The sequence below is a fragment of the Sycon ciliatum genome, chromosome 2 (assembly GCF_964019385.1).
Source record: "Sycon ciliatum chromosome 2, ocSycCili1.1, whole genome shotgun sequence".
NCBI lineage: Eukaryota > Metazoa > Porifera > Calcarea > Leucosolenida > Sycettidae > Sycon > Sycon ciliatum.
This window is the reverse complement of record NC_088644.1, coordinates 17,555,278-17,580,751: the sequence shown is the minus strand read 5'-3', so window position 1 is coordinate 17,580,751 and position 25,474 is coordinate 17,555,278. Positions and strand designations below refer to the sequence as shown.

At 44.7% G+C, this 25,474-nt stretch overlaps 3 protein-coding genes across 3 annotated transcripts; 1 reads left to right on the top strand and 2 right to left on the bottom strand.

Moving 5' to 3' along the window:
- LOC135809006 (glutathione S-transferase 1-like) lies at positions 1–10,606 on the bottom strand. The gene is made up of 5 exons (XM_065322262.1): positions 10,240–10,606; positions 6,277–6,372; positions 4,036–4,151; positions 2,857–2,961; positions 1–791 (listed from the first exon to the last, which is right to left on the bottom strand). Exons 1-5 carry the CDS (start codon positions 10,376–10,378, stop codon positions 627–629), a joined length of 621 nt encoding a protein of 206 aa, XP_065178334.1. The 5' UTR covers positions 10,379–10,606; the 3' UTR covers positions 1–626.
- Positions 10,607–10,966: 360 nt separating this feature from the next.
- LOC135809005 (equilibrative nucleoside transporter 4-like) lies at positions 10,967–18,339 on the bottom strand. Its single transcript, XM_065322261.1, has 7 exons — positions 17,710–18,339; positions 16,484–16,558; positions 15,355–15,713; positions 14,582–14,813; positions 14,194–14,381; positions 12,474–12,726; positions 10,967–11,893 (listed from the first exon to the last, which is right to left on the bottom strand). The coding sequence occupies exons 1-7, from the start codon at positions 18,101–18,103 to the stop codon at positions 11,631–11,633; spliced, it is 1,764 nt and encodes a 587-aa protein (XP_065178333.1). The 5' UTR covers positions 18,104–18,339; the 3' UTR covers positions 10,967–11,630.
- A 301-nt stretch (positions 18,340–18,640) lies between these two features.
- LOC135809004 (equilibrative nucleoside transporter 4-like) lies at positions 18,641–25,385 on the top strand. The gene is made up of 7 exons (XM_065322260.1): positions 18,641–19,334; positions 20,327–20,401; positions 21,879–22,237; positions 22,607–22,859; positions 23,284–23,471; positions 23,786–24,038; positions 24,557–25,385. Exons 1-7 carry the CDS (start codon positions 18,941–18,943, stop codon positions 24,817–24,819), a joined length of 1,785 nt encoding a protein of 594 aa, XP_065178332.1. The 5' UTR covers positions 18,641–18,940; the 3' UTR covers positions 24,820–25,385.
- The last annotated feature ends 89 nt before the right edge of the window (positions 25,386–25,474 follow it).

Below are 25,474 nucleotides of genomic sequence, written 5' to 3'. Positions count from 1 at the left end.
TCAGAGTACAATTTAATGTATCAAGTACAAGTATGCCCTTCCAAAAACCTGGGACCGACGAACGGCAACTACAAACACGTGTAGTCAGCTAAGACGGCTGTGGAAAGAAAAGACGATTCTGAAACTATGACACTGCGTTCAAGAGGGTGCAATCAGCAGGCCACATTATGAGAATGTGATGGAGAGTGATACAAGCACATGGTCGAATATCTGAACTGTCTATTTCCCCCCAAAAAGCATTCAAATCACGGGATTTCTGTTCCGGCGATGCTACATTCATGTACATCGATAAAAGAAGTGGAGTTTTGCACATCTGTTTGCAAACTGGTGTTCATACACTATGTCTACACAATGTCATGTATACACACTGCTGGGGCCATGCAATCATGGGTCAGACCATGGATTGGAAAGTTCTTATAGTGAAGTGAGGGAATCCAGCAGTGGGTCCAATGAGATTGCATCCCTGGTGACTCTACATCATGGGTCGATGTGCCTAAGACAAGAATTAGTCAGCTGTGCAAAGATAATGGTCAAAAATACAAATATGCGTTTGTTCAAGAGATTGATATGTGGAAGAACCTTCGTCCACAGAATTTCAGCATTTTTTCAGTCACATCACAAACAATTTAGTACTGGCTCTCCGGACGGCTCTTCAGCCAGTCAGCAATGCTTGGCACAGCAACGACCTTTGCGTAAATAGTCTTGAGGGTGGGGTACGCATCCAGTACGGTGTCCTTCCACCTGAGCAGATTGAACGCAATATTGTGTAGTTGCAGGTCTGCAGTTGTGATCTACAAACAGGTCGCAACAAAACACAGGCAGTGATATCATTGAGTGTTACTACAGATACTAGTACCTGCTATTTCTTATACGTGATAAATCAAGTCACATGACACATCAGGCATAAATTATGCACATGCACATGTACATGTGTTATGATTATGAAAATACTGTTGTGGGACTTGGAGAGCTGCGGGTCGGTGGTCAAGCAGTCCCAGTGTGCTGGCCATGCAGCTGTGAGTACGCATGCAATCAACATGTGCACTGCATGCAACGTTCTGTACGCGCTGAGGGCGCCGTCCCCCGCGTCATTCGACCGGATTTCCATGTCCACGACAGTACGAGTGTTCATTCTTGTAGGCGGTATATTCTGTAGCATGACCATAATAATGGATACCCACAGTACTTTCCAGTACACGGTACCTAGCTGATACAGTCGACTCTTGATATAACCAACACCAATGTACAGGAGAAACAGAAATGCTCTCATGCCATACAAGCAACACATCATGCTTGGCATACGTCCAAGTTACACAAGAGTGCATTTGACTTACACGGTCCCCTACAAGATATGGCTCGTTACAGACGAAAACAGTTCGCTACATAGGGCAAGGTTGCATGGGTTCAAGACTTCAAGCAGAGACATGGACAGTGGTTTGCATGTATCACAGAATTCAACACACGAGCCGGAGTTCGTTATGGATCGACTGTATCTTTCAAAGCACTCCACACATGCACCCCCCCCCCCACACACACATTGTGATATGTACACTTTTAGTACGTACTAGGGCCAATCATATGGTAGGCCAGGCATCATATCAAGTCAAAATTATTCGTTTACGACGAACTCCTGTACGGCGAACTTTCGTGAAGACGAACAAATTTCAAGTGTGATTTGAACAAAATCAGCGTGTAGTACGAACTTTCGGTCCCCATGGGTATGCTGGCTGTAGTTTATTCCGATAGTCGAGGCCTCTTGTACTGGCAAAACATGTACAAGGCGGAGGACATGCTGTCATGAATTCATTGCACATTGTACTTACCTGGTGCTGGGTTATGCTATGAAAAAATGTTTTACATTTGCCACAGATGCACCTTTCAAATAAATACAATCCACACAGGCCCGTTGCACCGACTTTGGAGGTGGGGCGGCCATGGAAGGGGGGTCCGGGGGCCCTCCCGCGGGAAAAAATTCAAAAACTGAAGCCAACTGCAAGCATTTCCGGGCATTTGGTGCCATTTCAGTGTAACACACAATGAAAGACTTTTGATTCTGCAACAAACCAAGAAGACGCTACGATTGAGGACAAGGGTTCTTCATTATCCTCCCCCGGGGAAAAATTCAAAAATTGAAGCCAATTGCAAACATTTTCAGGCATTTGGTGCCATTTCAGTATACACTGTAACTGCAATGAAAGACTTTTTGATTCTGCAATAAACCAAGATCGGGGACAAGGATTTGCGCTGAGCTGCGATCATCGCGCTTTGTTGCAGTGTGCTCCAAAAAAAAAAAAAAAAAAAAAGTGGCTGTGACCGCCTTGCCATTATGATATGCATATCAATTGTTCTTGTCAGACTGGATAAGAAGAACTCCGGAAAAGACAAACAAACTTGTTCGGTCCCTTGAAGTTCGTCCTAACGAGGTTTGACTGTACTTCCCTTCCATGTGTTTATTCACCGGCCCTGGAATCCGCCATGAGTATGGTATTCAGAGGAAAGTGATGATTTTAAAAGCAGGATGCAATGACTCATGCAATGCTGTTCCTCTAGGCTACATGATGTATACTGCATATATAAAGGCGGCGCTCGCACTCTGAAGGGTGGCGCGTTCATTTTGAAAGGGGGTCAAAGAGTGAAGGAGGGCGCAGCTCCCCGCTATGCACATGTACCCTGAAATGCACGCACACACACACACACACACACACACACACACACACACACACACACGCACACACACACACATACACACACACACACACACACATACTAGTGCATAACCTACACACAAGGACACTGCCTTCTCTACCTGTCAAACAGGAAGTCGGTCCATCATAAACAATTCCTGGTCATGCTTACATTGTCGCCAACAAGCACACCCTTGCCGTTGGCCTGGGCAATCTGTTCAAGATTTTCCAGTGTGTTTGGGAGGTGCTTCTCTCCAAGCTCCTTGATTAGTTCTGCCTAATGAGCCCAAGAAGAAACAATAAAGGCAATAATAACACAACAATAAGAATTATTATAAGATGGCGTTAAAACAGGGCCATCCGGCATTATCGATAATTTTCAAGGAACGAAAAAGTTGAGTTATGACCCTCCCCACTTGCCCACACCCTTGAATGAAAAACATATTGACATGACAGCTAAAATGGAAGGATTTTTCAGTAGATTTTTTCAAAACGAAACTCTCCTCAACCCACCCACAAACGAAGCCTTTTTCGTTTCGTGAAAAGCTTCGTTTCGTGTATAAGATCAATAATTACGGATGGTTCCTCAGTTAGTCATTAGAGAAAGGGACCTATAATACCCAGTCTCTCCTCAGTCCTGACCGGATTGCCACAGGAAGGTACGATTTCAAGTTGTTATGCAGTGAAGAGACAAAAGTGAAGGCCAGCGAAGAGGCCACATTTGCAAACATGCTATACAGCCACTCTGCTGTAATATATGTGTAAAGGAATCAGTTATTCTGAAGCGTCAGCAAGTGTTTTACTGTAAGACTATTATGTCACACATGTGGTGGATGTGCGGGCACGCGAGGGCAGGGGGGGGGGGGGCTAAAAGATCTGAAGCCCCCTCCCGAACTTTGCCGGTTGGCCAATGACCGGCTGTATTGCGGCCTACACCATACATGTAGCTTAGTTGGCTATGGGAGAGCATCACTGGCTATGGGAGAGCATCACTGGCCTGTTGTGACAGTGCCTGGTTCGAGTCCCGGTCAGGTGACCGTCATCTTTTTCTTCAAACATTTCCCCGTTTCCAGTCCCTCAAGCAAATAAATAGTTCTAATTGACGATTCTTTTACCTTTTAACTTTTCTGCGTAGTTGTGCACTCAAGTGCAAGACAAACCTGAACTGCAGTTCTAAACCTGGGTCAATCTCTCTCCTGCAACAGACTACCCCACAGCCCTGGACCCCCATCCCGTTCCTCCCCAAACTCAACTTCACCGGCTCCACTGCCCCAGATAATTATACTATACTGTACAAGTAAATGCATGCCGAAAAGGACTAAAAAACTTTCAAAATCAATTCCTTTCTCACCTTTTTTGCCTCATCCTTCTCAAAATGGCCTTTGCCAAGGTTGACAAATAGGTCGTCAAGATGTTTTACAATCATGCAAACCAAACCTCTCTCTTCTGCATTTGATCCACCAAAGTCTGATGCACACAAACACAGTGAGAAAAATAGTATTGACATACTCGAAAATATAGAAAACGTGAAATGTGAAGTTACAGGTCAGACCTCGCTATAGCATAATCTCTGGGGGGGGGATTATGTTATACGTTTCTTTTGTTATAGTGAGTTGGGCACGCCAATATGCAATATGTATGTCAAAATGACGCTCTTCACTTACTGATTTCAACTGTACTGTTTTACCTACAGGTATGATGTAAACTATCAAAGATGTGTACAGGCTTGTCAGCAAAGGGGTGACAAGAGTCTTGCAGTGTGTGTACGTGTACATATGACATGATTAAAAGGTAAAATACACAGACACATGTAGTAGTCAGCAACAGTTCAGTACTAGCAAGTACATGTACACATAGACGTGTAGGAGATCGAAGAACCCGAGCAGAGAGTAGTAAAATACCGGTATTTTACTACTCCCTGCTTCCGAGGTGGACCATGTGGACAGCTCAGCTTTGAACTCGTCCCAAGAAGCGCGTACGTAAGTCATTTTTATACGACTTTTTACATTATGCTGAGGTCTCCATGTGCCCGGGACCCTGCAAACAGTGCGATAGCGAAAATTACGCTATAGCGGATTATGTTACCGTAATATTGCATATTAAAGCCGGGCTTGTTCCTGTAGAAGCCGATGTCAGGGCTAGGCTTCTATTCACATCAGTCTTCTATTCAAACCAGGTATTTCTATGTGTGTCAACACTAGGGGTGAAACGATTAAGGGATATTCCTTAACGGTTCCAAAACTTATCGATTACTTATCAATTATTATCAAGCACCACTGACGAAAAAACTCACCATTTTGCATCAACTACATGTACAATCAATTTTGGAACTTCAAAGAGAACAAAAATAATGGAAACATCGACCGTCGCACAGGCACAAACTGATTCTGAAGGCTACTTGTCCAGAACAGTGAGTTCCGTGAAGCAACCGGAACGAAAATTCGCGGGTACGAATCAGTGCACGGTGCAGAGAAAAGAGCCGCGTGTCATACAATAGATCTAGAGAGTACATCAGGTAGATCTACCGGGTACGCGTGTAGTGTGCATCCAGAGCATGCGCAACTCGCTGTGCGCGCTGCACGCGTTGATTGACACCTCCGTGCACGCGCGCATCGACTCGTACTCTGGTACATGTGCTGCATGCAGTAGAGTCATGTAGACACACTGCACCTGTCGGATATTTCGTCGTACCGTATAGTATGTCGTACGAAAATGCTGTAGCGATTAGAAAAATCGTAATCGACTAGATTTTTTCGACTAATTTATCGACTAAACCACATAATCCTTTCACCCCTAGTCAACACTAAAACAAGGCTTATGTGCCGACTGTGTATCTTAAAAATCAGGCTTCTATTCCAAACAGGTTTCTATAAGAGATAGGCTTCAATACAAGACACTACGGTATACTGTAAATATACAAAATTTCGGCGCTGCAAAATTTCGGCACTTACAATTTTCACATTTCGGCGTGGGGTAGAGGGCATGGTACATGTATAGTGCGACAGATGCTGTGACAAATTTCATCGGCGTTTTAATTTAGGCGTTTTGGGTCGGTGCCGAATATAGCCGAAATTAAATAGCTGCCGAATATTTGTATATTTACAGTACACAACAGAACAACAAGGACAATCAAGGCTTGTTTGCTGCTACTTTAAGTTTCATGCTTACGCAATCATCAGGCAATGTTGCCTGATGATTGCGTAAGCATGAAACTTAAAGTAGCAGCAAACAAGCCTTGATTGTCCTTGTTGTTCTGTTGTGTATTACGCTCTGCCTTTGTGGTGTTGAGCACTGTCAAGCACTCTGGGTACATCCTTCGGTGTATATTTACAGTATCGAGGAAATTTTGTACAGAAGTGATGTGGTTTCGGCAGGGACATTCACATTTCGTACGTTATAGTGAGGTTTATGTTATAGCGGGGGTCGTTATAGCGAGGTCTGACCTGTAGTTAGTTGTTCGCAGTGAAGAGAGAGAATGGGAGAGATTTACGAATTGTGAGCGATGTTGAGAATCCTTTACCAAAATAACGCTCCATGTGCACTTGCACATTTTTCCTGCAGCAGAGTCACTTGAGATGTGCCTGAGACTTACCATGCTTTTCGGCAATGTACTGAGGGATGACAGTGCTTTCACTCACTCTGTAACCTCCCTCCACACTCAGTTCCGGCAGAACTTTTAACTGCGAGTCTGTGTTCAGAATCAACGGCAACATAAACAAAAAAATGAAGAAAGGTGTGAGATAGTGGTTAATCGTCTATTCTATTATTTGTGCAAAACAATTCTCGCCTACAACACGTGCAGAAGATTGAGTCATTTTAGAGTGTAATTCAGTACATTGTATTTTTTTGCTAAAAAGGATATTCTTACCTACATGTACTGGACAGTGTGGATGTACAAGCCATTTTAGTTAACACACAAATTTTGTTACCTCTGAGTACATAACAAAAATTAAAATTCCGGTGCATATTTTGTGCAATATCATGCCCATTTTACAGTAGTTCGCAACTGCATATGTCCACCAGGCAGGCACAGTGGGTTGGTCAAAGACCATGGTTGAGATACGAGAGGTACCTGACTCAAGTCTGAGGGCCTGCCTGGGAGTGTTTTTTTTCCAACCGTTCTGCTACCCACAGTCAACTGGGAACTTGTGGCCAGACACAAGGGCTACATGGATGCGGCTAATGGGATTTCTCGGCACTTGTGCCAGTGGGAGTGAGACGTATCCCCTCACCCCACCGTTAGACGCTGCATCTGCCGCTAGGGTTTACCGGGTGTTAGCGGCCGCTGTGAGTTCCCTTCAGGAACCGGCACGATAATTTATTCATCGGTTGCATGACCTAGCAAGTCCATTAGTTCAAAGAATGTTCCTTCTCTGGTCACATGGCCGGAATACAGCTGCTCATACCCGAAGTCAGGTCTCATTTGCCCATATTTTGCCAAATCCTCAAACCCGATGCATTTTTTGTTGGTTACCATGCAGGGAATCGATAAAATGCGCTCCCACCCAAGTCCTGACTAGAGCATGCAGTCCCCTGCTCTAATTCGATCACTCATAAAATCTCATCTAGAGTTCCTATAAAAAGGCGACGTAGTCTGGTTGGAAAGAAAACAAGTAGTAAGGAGAGAGGGAGGGAGAGAGGGAGAAAGAGGGAGGGAGAGAGAGAGAGGGAGAAAGAGGGAGGGAGGGAGGGAGAGAGAGAGAGAGGGAGGGAGAGAGAGTGAGAGAGGGGGGGGGGGGGGGGAGAAAAAAGTGAGAGAGAGCTATGCAGGGTTGATCCGCGGCGGACTTGTGCCCATTCTTTCAGTGGTTAGAGCATGGCTGGCCTCAAGCGAGGGTCCCTGGTTCGAGTCCTGGTGGTGACAGTCAATTTTTTCTTCAGACTTTTCCCGTTCACGTCTTTCCCTCAAACCAGTGAGTACTGTAAATATACAAATTTCCGGCAGCTATTTAATTTCGGCTATATTCGGCACCGACCCAAAACGCCTAAATTAAAACGCCGATGAAATTCTTCACAGCATCTGTCGCACTATACCATGCCCTCTACCCCACGCCGAAAATACATCGCTGCCGAAATGTCAAAAATCGTGAAGTGCCGAAATTTTGCAGTGCCGAAATTTTGTATATTTAGTATTATTTACAGTATATTAATATATTTTCTTTGTCTCTGAGGACTTCCTCTGTGACATCTATGATAATTCAATGTAAACAGTAAAACTGTCAGGTTTTGCCCACACCTTCTGAGTTTGGCCTGGTCCCATAGCTCACATGGTTACTAGAGCATTGCTCATGACAAGCAATGTCCCAGGTTCGAGTCCTGGTGGGGCGATAGTAGGCATTTTTCTCGCTTTTCTGGCAATTCACTTCCCTGACAGTTTGAAACAGTAAACAGTAAATAATAATGAAACTTACTTCTGCGAGTTGATGGTGTTGAACGACTTATGGCAACTTCACTACAAGTTACGCTGTATGCAAACGAAAAGAGCCCCTAAAATTTACACAACGTATGCCCTCGTCGCAGGGATACTAAGGGGTGACATAATTGGATTCCCTGGATTATCCTAGAAGAAAACGTTCGACACCTTATGAGCAGTGTCTTCTTGACAGGATGTGGGACCTTGCCTGGATACATGCAATCTTAAATTCGTTTCAAAAAGAATATTATCCGCCTCCGACCTCTGTTAAAAAAAACTTAGTTGGGAGTTGTCAACTACGAAATGTGTATTGTACAATGTACAATGCTGTTGTAGCAACAGGATACATGTGCATATATGTATAGGATATACCCTTCGCTGGAGTGTATATGGAAAATATACACCAAATACAAACCCAGGCCGAAGCCCGAGGTTTGTTTGATGGTGTATATTTTCCATACACACTCCAGCGAAGGGTATATCCGACTTATACCTACCTCAGTCTGAATCCCGGCTAAAAAGGAGTATATTATTAACAGTATTTATTTCTCTCCTATGGTGTATATCAACAATATTTATTCTCTACAGTGTAGTGATGATGTATATTACCAGTGTTTATTTTTTCTAGAAAATACAGCAAATATACACATTGGCCGAGGCTCTGTGTAATGAATGGAGGTGTATACAGTCGACCTACCCTTATAACGATAACCTTTTATAACGATATGTTTCTGCCAAACCAAATCCCTCCATTGACTCATGTATACAATGCGGCTTACCTCTATAACAATATTGCTATAACGATATTACCCCTATAACGATATAAAATGGGCTGACCTATCAACATTTTCCGTTTTATAACAACAACAAAAAGCAATATCTAGCAGGGAATATGTAGAGCACACGATCCAGGCAGGGCAAGCTTCACTTGATAAGTCGCAGGGACATGACGAAATGCAATGGGGCCACCAGTGGGCACCTTGCTGTGTGCACAATGTGCATGTATGTCAGTTTTTATGCTATGAAAAGTCGTAAAAAGTGAACACAATCCATGCATTATGACGTATGTGTATGAAATGAACCAGTTACCCTTATAACAATAATTTCTTGGTCTGACGCAAATATCGTTATAAGGGTAGGTCGCCTATAAGTATAATTGGGCCACCCAGAATTAATTCGTTGTTTCGGGTCACCCGACCGACCGTCTTTTTTCACCCGACCGCAATTTTTTTTATAGTGCATGCAAATGTACATGACTAGACTATGCACATGTACGTACATATGTACACACGCGCCTAATAATAGCAGTCCAGCCATCGACCTCAGAAGCAGCCAAATAAAATAACAGGATGAAGCGCTTGGTGACGATGTTGTCTTCCGATCCGCAATCGGTCCTGAAACAGCATCAGCTCCGCCACCGCGTCGCTCTTTGACAGACGTTTCAAGGTGAGAACTGCTCCTCAGAATCGTTGCCAGGGAGGCCAAGGTCTGGTCCTGGAGGGGACCTGGGTCTGATGGGACAATGACTGTGCTGGATCGTCTACAGTCATGATTTGATCGACTGGCTTGATGGACAAAAGCTATTCGATATGCACAATTGTACATGTATGCACAATCAAATACATGGCAATAACCAAAATAAAAAATAAAATAAAAAATAAACCCGACCGACCGACCCTGGTACGGATGAGTGAAGTGACCCGAAACAACGAATTAATTCTAGGTGGCCTTATGTACACTTGATTACAATTTACAGGTACATGCACGGCAGTGTTGTTTGGAAAGAAGTTCAAAGAATTATGTACGCTTGAGTGGTACCAGAAGGCGGTAACAGTGTTTTGCAATAATTATTATAGTAGATAGAGCGGTCCGTATAATAAATAGCGGTCCGACCCATCATTCGAGTGAAGTGGATTTTTGATTTTTTTCTAAACGGGGAAAGTGCAGAGAACACTTCCCTCCGGGTGTGTAGACTGCACTGTAGCCATTTCATCTCCCACACAATCATACTCCACGTGACAACCCAAAACGGTCTCTCTGCTAGTATAAATCTTCCAAAAAAGCCAAGAGACAGTTTCGGGAAGTGGTTTATGATTGTGTGAGAAAGCGCAAAGAAAATTTCTGTATTTTTTTAAAACACACCTGGTTTGAGTTCTTGCCACGTTTCTCCTTGTAGCTGCAATCGTTTGTCCTCCCAGTCAGCCCCAGCGTACACCAGAGCCAATCTGCTTAGCTCACCACGAGCACGAACATTGAAGTAGGTCAGTACGTACTTAGGCATGATTGCTTTCGAGCGTTAGCAAGTGGTAATGACGTTGCCAAAGAGAGGACAGGAATTCTACGCTAGGAAAAGAAAAGGTTGGCAGAGTGTAGCATGTACTCGTACTAGCGTGGTTGATGAATGCAGCGGTGAACGAACTGGTGAAGACGGACCCGGCGGTTGTCTTTATTACCAGTGCTGCTACTGAATGCCCACACCATGTACCAGACACCAACGACAAAATAACCATGATGTGTGTGTGTGGTGACGACGGTGCAATGTGTAATGATGTAGACCAGTACTGGCAGTAGTACAATGATTATGTAGAGTCTTCATGTAATGATGACATTGTAGATCTACATGTAGTACGAAATACAATCATGTGACATGTAGTGATGTAGATCTACTGTACTGTCGTTTTCCAAAGACCAAACGTTCTCACACGAGTAGGTCTACGACTACGATGTGACAACGATGTGGGTACAAGTGCGTTTCTCACGGTAACGAGTTACGTAGACTGGTGATGATTAGACCGGCCTTATTTATGTGTGTTCAATGATGATGTACATGTATTCGCGTACTGAGTAACACTCAAAACGCTAGAGCTACTAAAGCTAATAATTATTATTGTATTCACTGGTTAGAGGGAAAGACACAAACGGGAAAATATAATCTTAATACTTAGTATAGGCTCGGGTGGGGGTCTTCTTATAAAATTAATTATTATAGGATTATAGGCTTCAACATAGCACTCCAATGTCCACTTGATGCTGGGAATCATGGCCCAAATAACTACATGCTGAATTTTCTGAACTTTGCAATCCAGTAAAGAATTAGAACGGCGAAGGTGTTGGTTACGGCTGGAGTGGTAATACAATGTGTATAAATTAAAGGTGCATAATTAGGGAAGAAATCCGACACCTGTATACATTTTCAAGTTTAATTGTAAAAGAACTCTGTAAAATAATCCAATAAAAAAATCCAATAATACTATTATAAAGACAAGGGTGCATTAAAAAACGAAATGAGTAGTTTAATATAATATGTCCTGTTGACAGAAGGAGGTTGATATCACCGCATATACTAAATATACTACTAGTAATCACCCAACGTTACCGTAGCATCATCATCGGAAACTCTCAGAGTAGAGACCAAGAAGTAGGAAAGTTACTACCGTCCCTGGTAGAGACGTACTGATTCTCTTCCACTGGACCTTGTGTGTAAGTTACTATATATGTCGCTATGTTGTGCTGATGCTATGATCTGCATCAGCCTACGTTATCACAGAGTCCAGACAAGTCGGCGAGCATGTCTTTCCAGCTGGCGTTGGGAGCATTGTTGCATTAACTGTTGTGATGAGCAAGTGTGAAGGTTGTGTAGTGAGCATGCTAGTGGTTGTCATGTTTGCTGTCCATGAGGAAGCATTGCTCATGGGTTTGCATGACGTTTTCTCACAGGGGATGCTTTTTGCCACAGCTAGTGCAAGGAAGGCGCCGATGGATAGTCCCAAGAGACATGAGAAGACCATGATCATACCTGCCGGGTCACAGTGCATGTAGGAGAGAAGCATACAAGAACAGATGCGGTCACGAGTGGAAAGTCACTGAGTGACATGGTGAACAACAGGTACCAACCTGGTCAAGCCACTACCTATGTGTGGTCCTTGCTTCAACAACCACCCAGTCTGAAGAGAATCCACTATTTTCTCTCCACAGAACAAGATTTATATGCCAGAGTTGCCATGGTTTCACAATCCACCTGCGTCTAAACGGACCGTGACCGAGGCCGACCCGGTTGAAGGGTGTTCACTGATACCAGATACAGACTACACTTGTACAGGGCTGCGAGTTCAGACTAAATGACTCTTGGGTTATAAACACGTGACCACGGAACATACCGCTAATGTGAATGGTCTCCGGAAATGCTTCAGTGTGTAGGCCTATTGATGCAACCCTGCTTCCTATCAAGTTGCTGGCATTCACTGCTGCATAAATTAAGTTCAACTAGTACTAGCAATATCATGACATGCTTCTCTGAAGAGGAGCAGTAGTGCATCCGACAAGTCCAACCTGCATTTTCCTACGTTCAGTTCAGCTACTGATTTCAATACCCTTACCAGCCAATTCTTGGTCGCGATGAGTAGTGATATCCTTAGGGCCTCGGCTCATAGCTATGGTGGCAAACGCTCCAGATGTTAAACCCACGATCACCGCCAGTAGGAAAGCTATCTCTGAACTGCCAGGGTCCAGGTATGGTGCTGAGCATGGCAGTATACAGAGCAGCAGAAGTGGTACAAGTACAGAGCGAACACCGACCATAGCAAGCAGCCTACCTCCCGTCAGATAAGGGCTGATGTATGGTCCAATTGCCTGCAACGATGGGCATGAGCACAGAGCACAGGTATTCAGTGCACTTGGACAAATATAAGGGTGAGCTGGCATGACTCAGCGTGGAAACACCTGCTTATCAAAATTTCACCAGTTGTAGTCTTCGGGGTGCTGAGTCGAATGGTCGTGGTCCGAGGAAGCTGAGATGCTCCCTTCCTACTTTAATCCCAATCGAACTCGCGCACTTCCACCGAAACTGGGTGACTGCGCCCTACTAGATGGGGATTTGTATGCAAAATGTCACTAAAAAGCGCCATTTCGTTCTTATAAAAGCACGGATGACCGCGATTGGCCCATATGTTGTAGTCTTTTCGTGGACGTTGAGTCGCCTGGTTTTGGTCCGAAAAGGCTGCGATGCAGCGTTCCGCCTTTATTCCCAATCGAACATGGTTGAACAAGCGGTCACGTGCTCCTGCGTACACTAGTCACCTGGTCACCGTACCTGCAGGGTACAACTTACTAGCCTGTTTGACCTTTTTTTGGGTGCAGTCCTGTCACTCGAGTTGAACTCGAGTTGAACCTTGGTGTGAAAGTTGTCGCCTGCTGGCGTGGTGACCAGGTGATTTGGGCACCCAGGAGCACGTGACCGCTTGTTCAACCACGTTCGATTGGGAATAAGGGCCGAACGCTGCATCGCAGCCTTTTCGGACCAAAACCAGTCGACTCAGTGTCCAAAAGACTACAACATATGGGCCAATCGCGGTCATCCGTGCTTTTATAAGAACGAAATGGCGCTTTTAGTGACATTTTGCATACAAATCCCCATCTAGTAGGGCGCAGTCACCCAGTTTCGGTGGAAGTACGCGAGTTCGATTGGGATTCAAGTAGGAAGGGAGCGTCTCAGCTTTCTCGAACCAAGACCATTCGACTCAGCACCCCGAAGACTACAACTGGTGAAATTTTGATTTTTGCCTTAACTTCCCCTTTAATACACAATATTACAATGTCATGCACTGGATTTGATTTCTTATCACTCTATCACTGCCCATACTGGTGCAGGGCATGAGATTGGTTAGTATCAGGTACATAATAATGTTTACACAGGTAACAAGTCACTGCAGTTGTAGCAAGTGACAACCGGCCATATTGTCAAAGAAGCAGTGCTGCATTCACTGTACAGCCCAGTGATTGTAGTCAGTGTCTGCTCCAGACCCGGGTTGGGCGGCGCTTGGACCCGGTTGGTACTTGACACGTTCGAACTTTGAAAGGACTGACTACATGGCTTGTATGTGTGACAGATCATGCAGAGGCGCGCGTCGAATACATGTGTAACCGGCTCCGACCCGGTTGAAATGGTTGCGCCAGGTACACGTGTACCCGGCTGTCCTACAATCCCAGAGCAGACACTGGTAGTGCTAGGATTGTCTCAGCCCTGGGCTTGTAAACATCATGAGGTCAGATTTCACGTTCCACCAATCATGGTAGTGCCGGCTATTAGTCATTACCAACCTTGCCAATTAAGTCACAGTAATTGAAGACGGCAATGAGAATGACAGGCGTCCAGTCACCAATGTCATGCCATGGAACCTCGACAAAGAGACCCGGAAACATCAGCAGTGTCATTCCTTGGTTCAGAAAGATTGCCAGCGCCCACTTCCAAATGAGCTTGGTAATCCTCCACCGCATCTTCATTCCATCTGAAACACGGAGTAGAAAAGAAGTTTGAACTTTAACTTTTGCGCAATTAAAATGCCAACCATTAGAACGTTCGACAAATTAACCCTTTGTGGGCGGCATGTACAACCTTCGATCACATGAGATCAAAACTTCAATCGATCAAACTCTAGTCATGCTATAAGCAATCCATCCACACATACAAAGGCCACATCATCCTTACCCTTGACACTTTGCAAACTAAAAACCCACTCTCTGACTGGTCTAGAGTGACTCGTTCCACTTGCTGATGGAGAAATTAAATTCTGCTCATCCTCATAATCTGTTGTCATTGCATCACTGCTGATAATTGCATTTTCGTTGGCGACATGGCTTCTTCCGTCAGTGGTACTAGCCATGTGTCCACTCTTCTCTGTGAGTGAAGTGTATTTGGTCAACACAGCTGACTCGGATCTCTGTGAGAGTAGTAAACACATGTGAACAAACGCACACAAACGCACACACATACACACACATTTCTTATATTTCTGTTCGCAAAGGTTGCTACCTTTTCTAATTGACACCCAAGATGACATGCCAATCGTTTTACACAAATTGAGTTTGACTCCGTTTGGACTCATTACGATCCCGGCATTGGCATTAGGCTCTGCTATGCTGAGCACATGAGAGTAGCTACTTCTTTGAAGTACAATTGACTCAAGGCCGATGTAAACTAACCCAATCCCAGGCTACTCACCACTGCCACTGCTGATCAGATGTCTCAGAACAGTCATACAAATTCATGCTACATTGTTTTAAAAAGTGCCACTGAAAACAGTAGTCGGAAGACTATAAGTAATCGCGTAATCCTTCCATATCAATCTTCAGGTTGATTCCTTGCTTGGAATGATTCAGCCCGGCAACACAATAAAACACTATGCTCCCACAGTTAAGCACACATCCAGAAAAGCAATGACTGATAATAAGCGCTTACTTGGCAAGAATTGTATAGCTTACCTTCACTCCATCTAAGTTCGCCATTTCAACTTCACTGGAACTCTCTCCATTAGCATAGGGGTTATACGGTGTTCCGCATATTCCCTTCGCTGGTGCACTGTTATCAGCGTGTCCCTGCACTGCGTCCACGCCACCATCCCCACTGTCCCGACTGTCACTGCCACTACTACTACTACTGCCAGCACACTGGTAGTAATGGTGAACAAGACGATGATTCTTCACGTAGAGATGTACAAGAATTCCAAACAACAACACTGCCATGGTCACCGAGAAGTACACGAGTGTGCTTGTCCGTAGCTTATCGTCCCCGATGAACTTGGTGATGATACGTGTTGAAGATTCTATCGAGCCAGCCACACCTACAGACATAAAATCGAATATACATGTACATCATGAACATACATCACTGTCACGTCCACACATCATCTATTCCATAAGTAGCTGCAGTGAGCTGTTGCATCTTGCATTAAGGTTTCAAGAAACTTTCTTCTGATATTTAATATCAGAAGCAGTTACACACAGTAGGGAGAGATGAAAATTTACAGTTACAGCTCTGAGTTTCATGCTCTGGGAGATCTTCTGGTAGCTGGTGTGCTGGTACATGTAGTCACTGAGGGGACCCAAACATAAGTACTACAGTAAGGAATAAAGATAATTGGGAAAGCTATCAGCTTTGGTTTGGCGCGCATTATAATGTGTGCGTTCCAGTAGCAGAAGTCACGGGTAGAAAAGTTGATATTTCAGTGCCAGTCTGCATGGGACTGTGGCACCTGAAATGTGTGGAGGGGAAGGTGTGGGCTGCAGTGCAAGGTTGAAGGGAACTGCGAACAAACGACACACTGCTGGCATTTGTCAACTACTTCAGTTAACAAATATCAGGGAGACCACGGACTGACAGCTTGAGTTTTCTCCGGGGGGGGGGGGGGGGGTGTCCCCACGGAGGGAGTGGCCCGGGTAGTCACCTGTCCCCAAGCCGCCCCTGCGCAAAAGCACGGAAAATGAATTTTCGGGCTTCGAGATGCCATAAGCCCAACAAAACACCTCAGGCAACTATTGGCTATTGTTCACTGCAATGAATGAAGCACTGAAGGAGCACATATAAATGATGAAACATGCATCAGGAACTTACTCTCCCCAGTCATTACAGCCTGTGAGTATGCAATTGGTAGCATACTTGACAATCCATACACACTCGCCTGCTGTACTGCATAGCCGCATAGTCACAACAAGTAACGCATATAGAACGTGTGTCAGACAGAGTGTAAGACGCCATAGAGATGCAGCGGCAGCATGCTCTCTGAAGTGGGGTACACTCAGGTTGTCGCCTCAAATATGACTGAACTTATACGGTGGTAGCAGATCGGTCAGGCAAGATATATAGCAAAGAACCAGAAGCCCCGGCAGTGCCACTACTAGGGAGATCAAAACGCGGTGTATATTAATTCAGCAGGGGAACCCACACTGGCATGTACATCTACACAGTTGACTGTTAGTGCTGAAAACCAATATCGATTGCCTCATGTCCGGGTGAAAGGAAATGTGCCGGCCTTCGGCTCAGCATACCGTATGATTGTGCATGTGTGTGCTGTGAAGTACCAGGGGCGTGGCCTCTTACGATGCAATGCATGCCACATAAACAAAATTTGTTAGCAGCAGGTGTTAGATATGTACCGGATGTAACTCAGATGGAATTTTATAATGACAGTGTTCCATTCAAACTCCTATACACAATAACGACTAGTATCGCAATTCATGCATCATGGCACAGTACCGTATTTCCACAAATAGTAGGCCGGTCTACTATTTTTTCAACCTCGTCCTAACCCGGCCTTATAATCGAGGACGGTCTTGTATTCGAGGACGGTCTTTTATTCTTTCAACCCAGTTTGACCCCCGGTCTTCTATTTCTCGCCACACAGTTTTGCCCCCGTTCTTCAATTTTCTTCTACACAGTTTGAGCACGGTCTTCTATTTTTTCCCACAGTTTGAGCACGGTCTTCTATTTTTAACACAAGAACAATGACTCATTTAGTAGGCCCGGTCTTCTAATCGGAGACGGTCTTTTATTTTTTCAATCGCCCCCTGCCCCGGCCTTGTATACGAGGAAGGCGTTGTATACGAGGACGGCCTTTTATTTGCGGAAATACGGTATGTCATGTAGTTTACACACACACACTTCTTTTTACTTCACGGTCGCTAAAAACCGAACACGCACTCACGTTGCCGCTAAGATTGCTATGGCTATAAACATATGCACTACTTAATCGACCCTGGTGGACTGCAATGTTCATTATTCCTGGCAAACGGAAACCAGGCAAAACTCCAGATTTTGCTGAAAGTTACATGATGTATTACCTCCAGCTGCGAATGCAACTCCAACATCTGCCATCAGTATGCCAGCGAATGCTGCAGAGCTGCCACAGCCAGACACCACTGCCACGATCACGATCACCAAACCCAGAGAGAGGATGAACGCAGCGAAACCAATGCGTATGCGGAAGTGTGTCTCGCTGATCCTAGCCAGTACAACACTCCCCAGGATTGTCAGCACAGCCACACAAAGATTCACTGCGGGCAGCACTGCTTCACTATTGCGATCGGGAAATGTGAAGGACAGATAGTCAACTGCAGAAATGAATGCATTGTAGGGCAACACGAACACCGCTCCAAGGAAGATGAATGCCCAATAAAGAAGATAGTGTTTTCCTTGAGGATCTACCCCACTTCTTGTCTCTTCTTCAGACTCCATCGCACTGAGGTCAGAAGCGGATATTTCGGACCACCGGTGTGAACAGTTGCTTTAGTCTTTCTAACTCCCGAACCTTTGTGGTGGTCTAGTAGGAATTTCCATGTCAGAGAAGTAACAGTTAGTTTATCAACGCGGTAACGCTTACAAGTAGGTCGCCCGATCGATCACATCGCTCTAATAAAGCAGGGTGCAGGTCTAATGAATAGACAGGGAGTGTCCCTAAAATCAACTACAACATGATACGACTTGTACTACTAGCGATACTTTATCATGCTATTCTGCGCCAAAAATTAAAAAAATTAAGCGACTGATACATGTACATGCCGCCGGTACGAGTTGTGACACGGGCCTCGCCTCGCGCTCGGCCTAGCGCCTCGGTCCCACTGAACCATGTGAACCAGGGAGTAGTACTACTCCCTAGGCCCTGGTGATGTGACCCAGTGGTGAACTGTCCCAGGCAAGGTCTCAACTCCTGATCGCGTGCTCATAAAAATGACACCTGCTACGCTAAATTAAATTTGGCAGTGACAGATCATAAAGAGTGCTGATGATAATTATTATGGCTTTAGGAACAATGGCAATATGGTACCGAGACACTCGTGTTACACTGTGTTACGAGTAAAGTAGAGCTACAAGAGGGATCCGTTTCGGGTGGTCCGGTCTGTTTGTAGTTTGTACAGTACTGATTAGTGTTCTGCATGAATAATTACTCGTTGCATGTGATTTGCCAATGCCAGCTTGCAGTGGGACAGTTTGGAGAAAGGCTCTAGCAACTGTTCGTAGTCGGAAATATCATGGCGCTAATGTCACTTGTCAGATAGGACCTCAGTCAGTGCGATGGAGTCTGAAGAAGGGACAAGAAGTGGGGTAGATCCTCAAGGAAAACACTATCTTCTTTATTGGGCATTCATCTTCCTTGGAGCGGTGTTCGTGTTGCCCTACAATGCATTCGTCTCAGCAGTTGACTATCTATCCTTCACATTTCCCGATCGCAATAGTGAAGCAGTGCTGCCCGCAGTGAATCTTTGTGTGGCTGTGCTGACAATCCTGGGGAGTGTTGTACTGGCTAGGATCAGCGAGACACACTTCCGCATACGCATTGGTTTCGCTGCGTTCATCCTCTCTCTGGGTTTGGTGATCGTGATCGTGGCAGTGGTGTCTGGCTGTGGCAGCTCTGCAGCATTCGCTGGCATACTGATGGCAGATGTTGGAGTTGCATTTGCAGCTGGAGGTAAGCACACACACTCCCTGAGAAATTTAGGCTATTGCCTGGCCGACATTTGCCAATGATTGTGAATGTCGAAGCGGACCATCAACATAACTTAAGAAGATGGGTGGGGGGGGGGGGGGGCACAGGAGACGTACATGGGGATCCCATTGCAAAGTTCCACCTAGCCTCAGCATGCACATGCGTATTTAGCCAAAGACGTGGTCATCGCTCAAAGTACAAAGTGACTGGGCGTATATCCATGTGTATGGTTAAAATAAGCAGCCTAGCCCCCCCCCCCCCCCCCCCCCCCCAATCCTAAGAGGTGGAACAGCTACACCCCAGGTACTACACATCACGTAGGTGTTTCAGGTACAGTTGAACATCGATTATCCGACCACCTCTGGGCAGACAACTGTCAGGTGGTGTTAGGATAAGGCAAATGTTCTGGATAAGAAAAAACTGTCACTCACACACTTTCAGTGGTTATTACTAGCCGCACGACCTTTTTACTTTTTACTTTTTCAAAAATTTCGTATTTTTTGAATGGCTCACTACATGCACAGTGCGTACTCTACGGCACGTGCGCCCAAAAAAACTGTTACGGATAATCGAATGGTCGGATAGTCGATGTGCGGATAATCGATGTTCAACTGTATTGCCAAAGGCAAACACTACTAGTACTAGGCTACGCGGCCCTAGCCTCGTACCCGTACACGAGGCAATCAAATTGGTTTCCTATGCTGGGTGTGTGCGCAGGCCGGTGTGAGTTTCGTCTGACACCCCACCTTGCATATCTCCAATGCCACTGCTGAGGCTGTTGACTCATTGCCATAATTATTACCTGGCCTATTTCGGCTAGTACATGTATGTGTATGTGTATTCACTTACATGTAGATGTTTAAGCTACATCTGGGGTGTATCCCACTTCAGACGGCATGGCGCTGGCAGTGAATGCCTCAATGGTGTCTGACACACAGTCTATTATATCTGCGTGACTCTTTGTGACGATACAGTACAGCAGGCGAGTGTGTACGGATTGTCGAGTATGCTACCCATTGCGTACTCACAGGCTGTAATGACCGGAGAAAGTAAGTAACTGGTGCACATTTCTTTAAAATTTAGAATAAAAAGATGACTTTTTCGAGTTGGATGCTCTACCATGTGACGTACGAGTAGGCAACCGTGTGCTTTAATAACGAATCTCTAGCACCATTCTGGATGTAGAGTCGAGTATGTATTCATATTTGCCGAGGCAAATTTGAAGTCTGAAACTAGATCAATTGGTTTTATATAAGTGTACAGTGCATTTCAAAACTATAGACGCGTAGGGTTTTTGAAATATTTCAAATTTGGCTGGAACTTTTTGAGAATAGTTTTCGGAATATTGCTCAGGATCGCTCCACAATTACTCTCATATAGTTTCTAAAGGATTGGATAACAGACGCCCAATTTGGAAAAAATTATGCACAAAGTGATCACAGATTTTATGTGGTATAGATGCTGGCATAACGGTTTTTGCCTAGGTACGCGTCTATAGTTTTGAAATGGACTGTAGTAGCTGGCCCCGGAGGCAATCACACTCACTCAAGTCAAAGCACTCACTTCGTGGTTTTACAAATAATCGTCAGGAAAGAAATATCATATACACACTTGGAAGGCAAAGAGAGTAAAAGAGCAACAAGAAAGAAGAAAGCAAGGGAACACAAGTTTGGCAACCGGCAGCCATGTTTTAAATCATTCGCCAATAAGCAATCTACGAAAACCGGTTGCCGACAAAATTCTAGAACCTTCTGGAACGTTACTATAATCAGCCCATCACAGTTCACAGCTTTTGAACATTCTGGAACATTAATACAAGCGGCCAATCACAGTTCTCAACAGGCAGTCATATGGGCAAAGTGGAGAAATACGGGTTTAGCCATTACACGACTCATACATGACTCACGAGCGACTCACGGAAAGGGTAAGAACATGCAGATTCAAAACATGCAAGGAGAGAAAAAATGTACCTAACTGCCCATCTTGGGAATCTATATCCACACAACCTCTAAATGTACTTTCTATCAAACAATGCAACTCCTATATAAGTACTACTACCAGGAGACCAGTGCATCCCAAATGAAAAGTGTGTAACTTAGTGTTCCCACGTGTGTGCTGCATGCAAAGCACCACAGGCCATGTACTAACTAAGGGCGTCACCTGCGCAATACGCACATGTTCAAACACAGCTACAGATACGGACGGCATAGATCTACAAGCTACTCACCTAGCCGTCCCGGAATATAGAAGTCTCAAATAACAATCCAAAGAAGTACTTGTATAATAAAGGTACAGGTTAGTAACACTACGTTTAATGGCAGAACCAGATGTACATCACACAGTTCTGTTATTGGCCTAGAAATATTCACTGCTTCTGAGATACATGTATTTCTTGAACCTTGCTTCACCACATGCATGTTAAAATGCAAGATTCCATAGCTCACTGCACCTACATGTACGTGTGGAGTATGCAATGTGTACTTGTATATTATTTGCATTGTATGTATTTTGGACTGTATGTCGTAGGTGTGGCTGGCTCGATAGAGTCCACAACGCGTATCATTACCAAAGCTATTGGGAACGATAAGCTACAGGCAAGCACACTTGTGTACTTCTCGGTGACCATGGCAGTGTTGCTGTTTGGCATTCTTGTACATCTCTACGTGAAGAATCATCGTCTTGTTCACCATTACTACCAGTGTGGCGGCAGTAGTAGTAGTAGTGGCAGTGACAGTCGGGACAGTGGGGATGGTGGTGTGGACGCAGTGCAGGGACACGCTGATAACAGTGCACCAGCGAATGGAATATGCGGAACGCCGTATAACCCCTATGGCGACGGAGAGAGTTCCAGTGCAGGTGAACTAGAGAGCGAAGGTGTGGTGAAGGTAAGCTAGAAAATACTAATTTAATCTAAAATATGAAAAGTCGACGAGAATACGATACTCATCATAATTGGAGCAGTTTGTTGACTCTAAGAACGATTTCTTGCCATGGTTGTTAGTTACAGTACATTACTGAGGTGTAGACTCAAATGATCAGGGTATTGATTCCAGCTATTCTTATATATAACGAGGTGAATTGATCGAATTGATTCTTTACGGGGCCGTGCTTGATTTGTGTGCGGAGATGAATTGTATCTGATTTTTTTAAACCATTCGAAGATGTAACAAATGCAACCAGTGTAGGAAGGAATATATGAAGCCCGTGTGTATGTACATGTATATGTGTCCGCATGTGTTTACGGCCCCTTGCAGGGATCAGCTGTGTTAAGCAGCAAGCACACTTCATTCGCAGAGAATGGTGGACAAGTCGCTAATACAGCTGATGGAAGTAACCATGACAACAGAAATGCCATCATCAATAGTGATGCTATTATAGCAGATGATGATGATAGTATTTATGATGATGATGATGATGAACGGGCTCTTATTTCTCCTTCACCAAGTGGAACTAGCCACCGCTCTGGACTGTCAACACAGTGGGTGATTAGTTGGCAGAGTGTCAAGGGTGAGGATGACACAGTGGCCTGTGTGTATTATGTAGATGGGTTCTTCTATCGTGGGTTTTTGAATCATGGGTATTATTCATAGTAAGTAAAACTGTAGAGCCTTGCTCTCCTTTCACTCCTGCTCAGAGCTGTGTGTTGTCCTTATAATCATATGAGCTCCCAGAACTCAACCGTAACGTATACATGCACCAGTGACGCACATATGTCCAGTGAGCACAGAATAGCTAACTAATACACATGTAGCAGCTATGCTGGTGTCGATGAATTTATAATTGAGCCACCGGGGCTGCTTCCAGGAATTTAATTGAATGTAGGCTTGTGGATGTCAATCTGTTGCCCGCTACAACGAATAGCGTTTTTAAATTAAACTACGCCAGTGAGAAAGGATTTTAATTCCAAAGTTATTTCTTTACTATCTTTCAGATGGAGTGAAGACACGGTGGAGGATTACCAAGCTCATTTGGAAGTGGGCGCTGGCAATCTTTCTGAACCAAGGAATGACACTGCTGATGTTTCCGGGTCTCTTTGTCAAGGTTCCATGGCATAACATTGGTGACTGGACGCCTGTCATTCTCATTGCCGTCTTCAATTACTGTGATTTACTCGGCAAGGTTGGTGAGAATACTACATTGGTGGAATGTGAAATCTGGCCTCATGAATTCACACACAAGAACAGGTCGGCTATGCATCCATACATGGCACTACAACAATCGGGATGGGCGACTGTAGTCACAAATTCTAAATTTGGAATTTTGCGGTACAAATGTCACGATTGGTAAGAGAGCCACCGCTTCAGATTACACACTGATGTCGATTGACATAGCAGCACGACGCTTCTACAGTCATGCCAGTTTTATACGTAACTTGTTGAAGTGGCGCATTGACGGCCTGCTCCGTTGCTCTATATCTATGCTTGTCACTGCAGGCTACTGGGCCATACATCAGCCCTTATCTGACGGGAGGTAGGCTACTTGCTATGGTCGGCGTTCGCTCTGTACTTGTACCACTCGTACTGCTGTGTATACTGCCATGCTCATCGCCATACCTGGACCCTGGCAGTTCAGAGATAGCATTCGTACTGGTCACGATTGTTGGATTCACAGCTGGAGCGTTTGGAACCTTAGCTATGAGCAGAGGCCCTAAGGATATTTCTTCTCATCGTGATCAAGAATTGGCTGGTAAGGATATTGTCTTATTGAAAACGTTTATTACACTGAACGTTGAAAAATGCAGGTTGGAATGGTTTTGCTGCACTGCTAATCCTCTTCAGGGACGGTTTCATGAGTTATGTTTGTATGTAAAGTTAGGAAGGAAGGACAGGAGGTAGGACATCAATGAAGCATTTCTGAAGACCATTGCAATAGTTTCAGGAAATGAGGCCACCCGGGTTGCACCTTTGAAATTGCATTGCAATAGTTGTACAGTCATTGGGAGCCCTCCCTCAGGAACGTTTTGGAAATTTGAGCCGAAATTGCCCATAATTGTAATGCTTCAAAATCACAAGATTAAATTATCGGTGCTGGCTTTGGCTGCACCTGTTCCTTGCGTTTGTTGCAAAAGAATGGAAGTTTTTCAGACCAGGTGGTTGATGAAGCCATGTGGTGGTGGCTTGGCCAGGTTTCACCTATTGCTTACGCTGATTTTCCACTTCATATTTCCGTTTATGCTTCTCTCCTTCATGCACTGTACCCGGCAGGTATGATCATGGTCTTCTCATGTCTCTTGGGACTATCCACTGGGTCCGTCATTGCACTAGGAATCTCAGAAGGAATCCCCTGTGTGAGAACGTCATGCAAACCCATGAGCAATGCTTCCTCATGGACAGCAAACATGACAACCACTAGCATGTCCACTACACAACCTTCACACTTGCTCATCACAACAGTTAATGCAACAATGCTCCCGACGACAGCTGGAGAGACGTGCTCGCCGACTTGTCTCGACTCTGTGGTTCCATAAGCCGATGCAGATCACCTGCATCTAGAAGCCTGTTTCTTGACTATTGTCTCTCTAGATGAAGACTCAGTTATTGTTGATCATTGTCCTCAACTTTCTATTTCTTTGCTCAGATTTTTAATTTTATTACTCATGCACAACCTAGAGGTCCACGCTACACTTCAGTCTGCTGCGTAGTGATCTGCTTGAAACCATGCGTGCTTGACCATACTACAGTGTAGTATTCATGATGTAAGTGCGCGGCATGAGCATCAGTGGTCTTAGAAATCTGATCGGGTGAACCTCGTGTCGTTTTCTGTCCATTCTTGGCAGTTGTCCCTTTCCCCTTTGACAATTTCTGTAAATGGTGGATAGTAGCATTATGCCTATACATGCAGTCCCATATGGAAGTGTTTTTTTTTACATGGCACGTGCTGTGGGTGACGTTTGTTTACAAGTTCTTCCCCAATAAGTACTAGTAATTAGCACCTCTAACTACTTCAGTCCTATTATCCAAGTTTTTAAGTTTAAAATATTCCCTTGGCTCACCAACTGAGTTCTAATTTATAAAATAAAATGAAGAAATTTCACGGCTCGTGCGAGACTCAGTCAGCCCCTCCCCCCCCCCCCCCCTTTCGCATCCACAGGAACGCCACCACTCGTCCCTCAACTTCTCTCA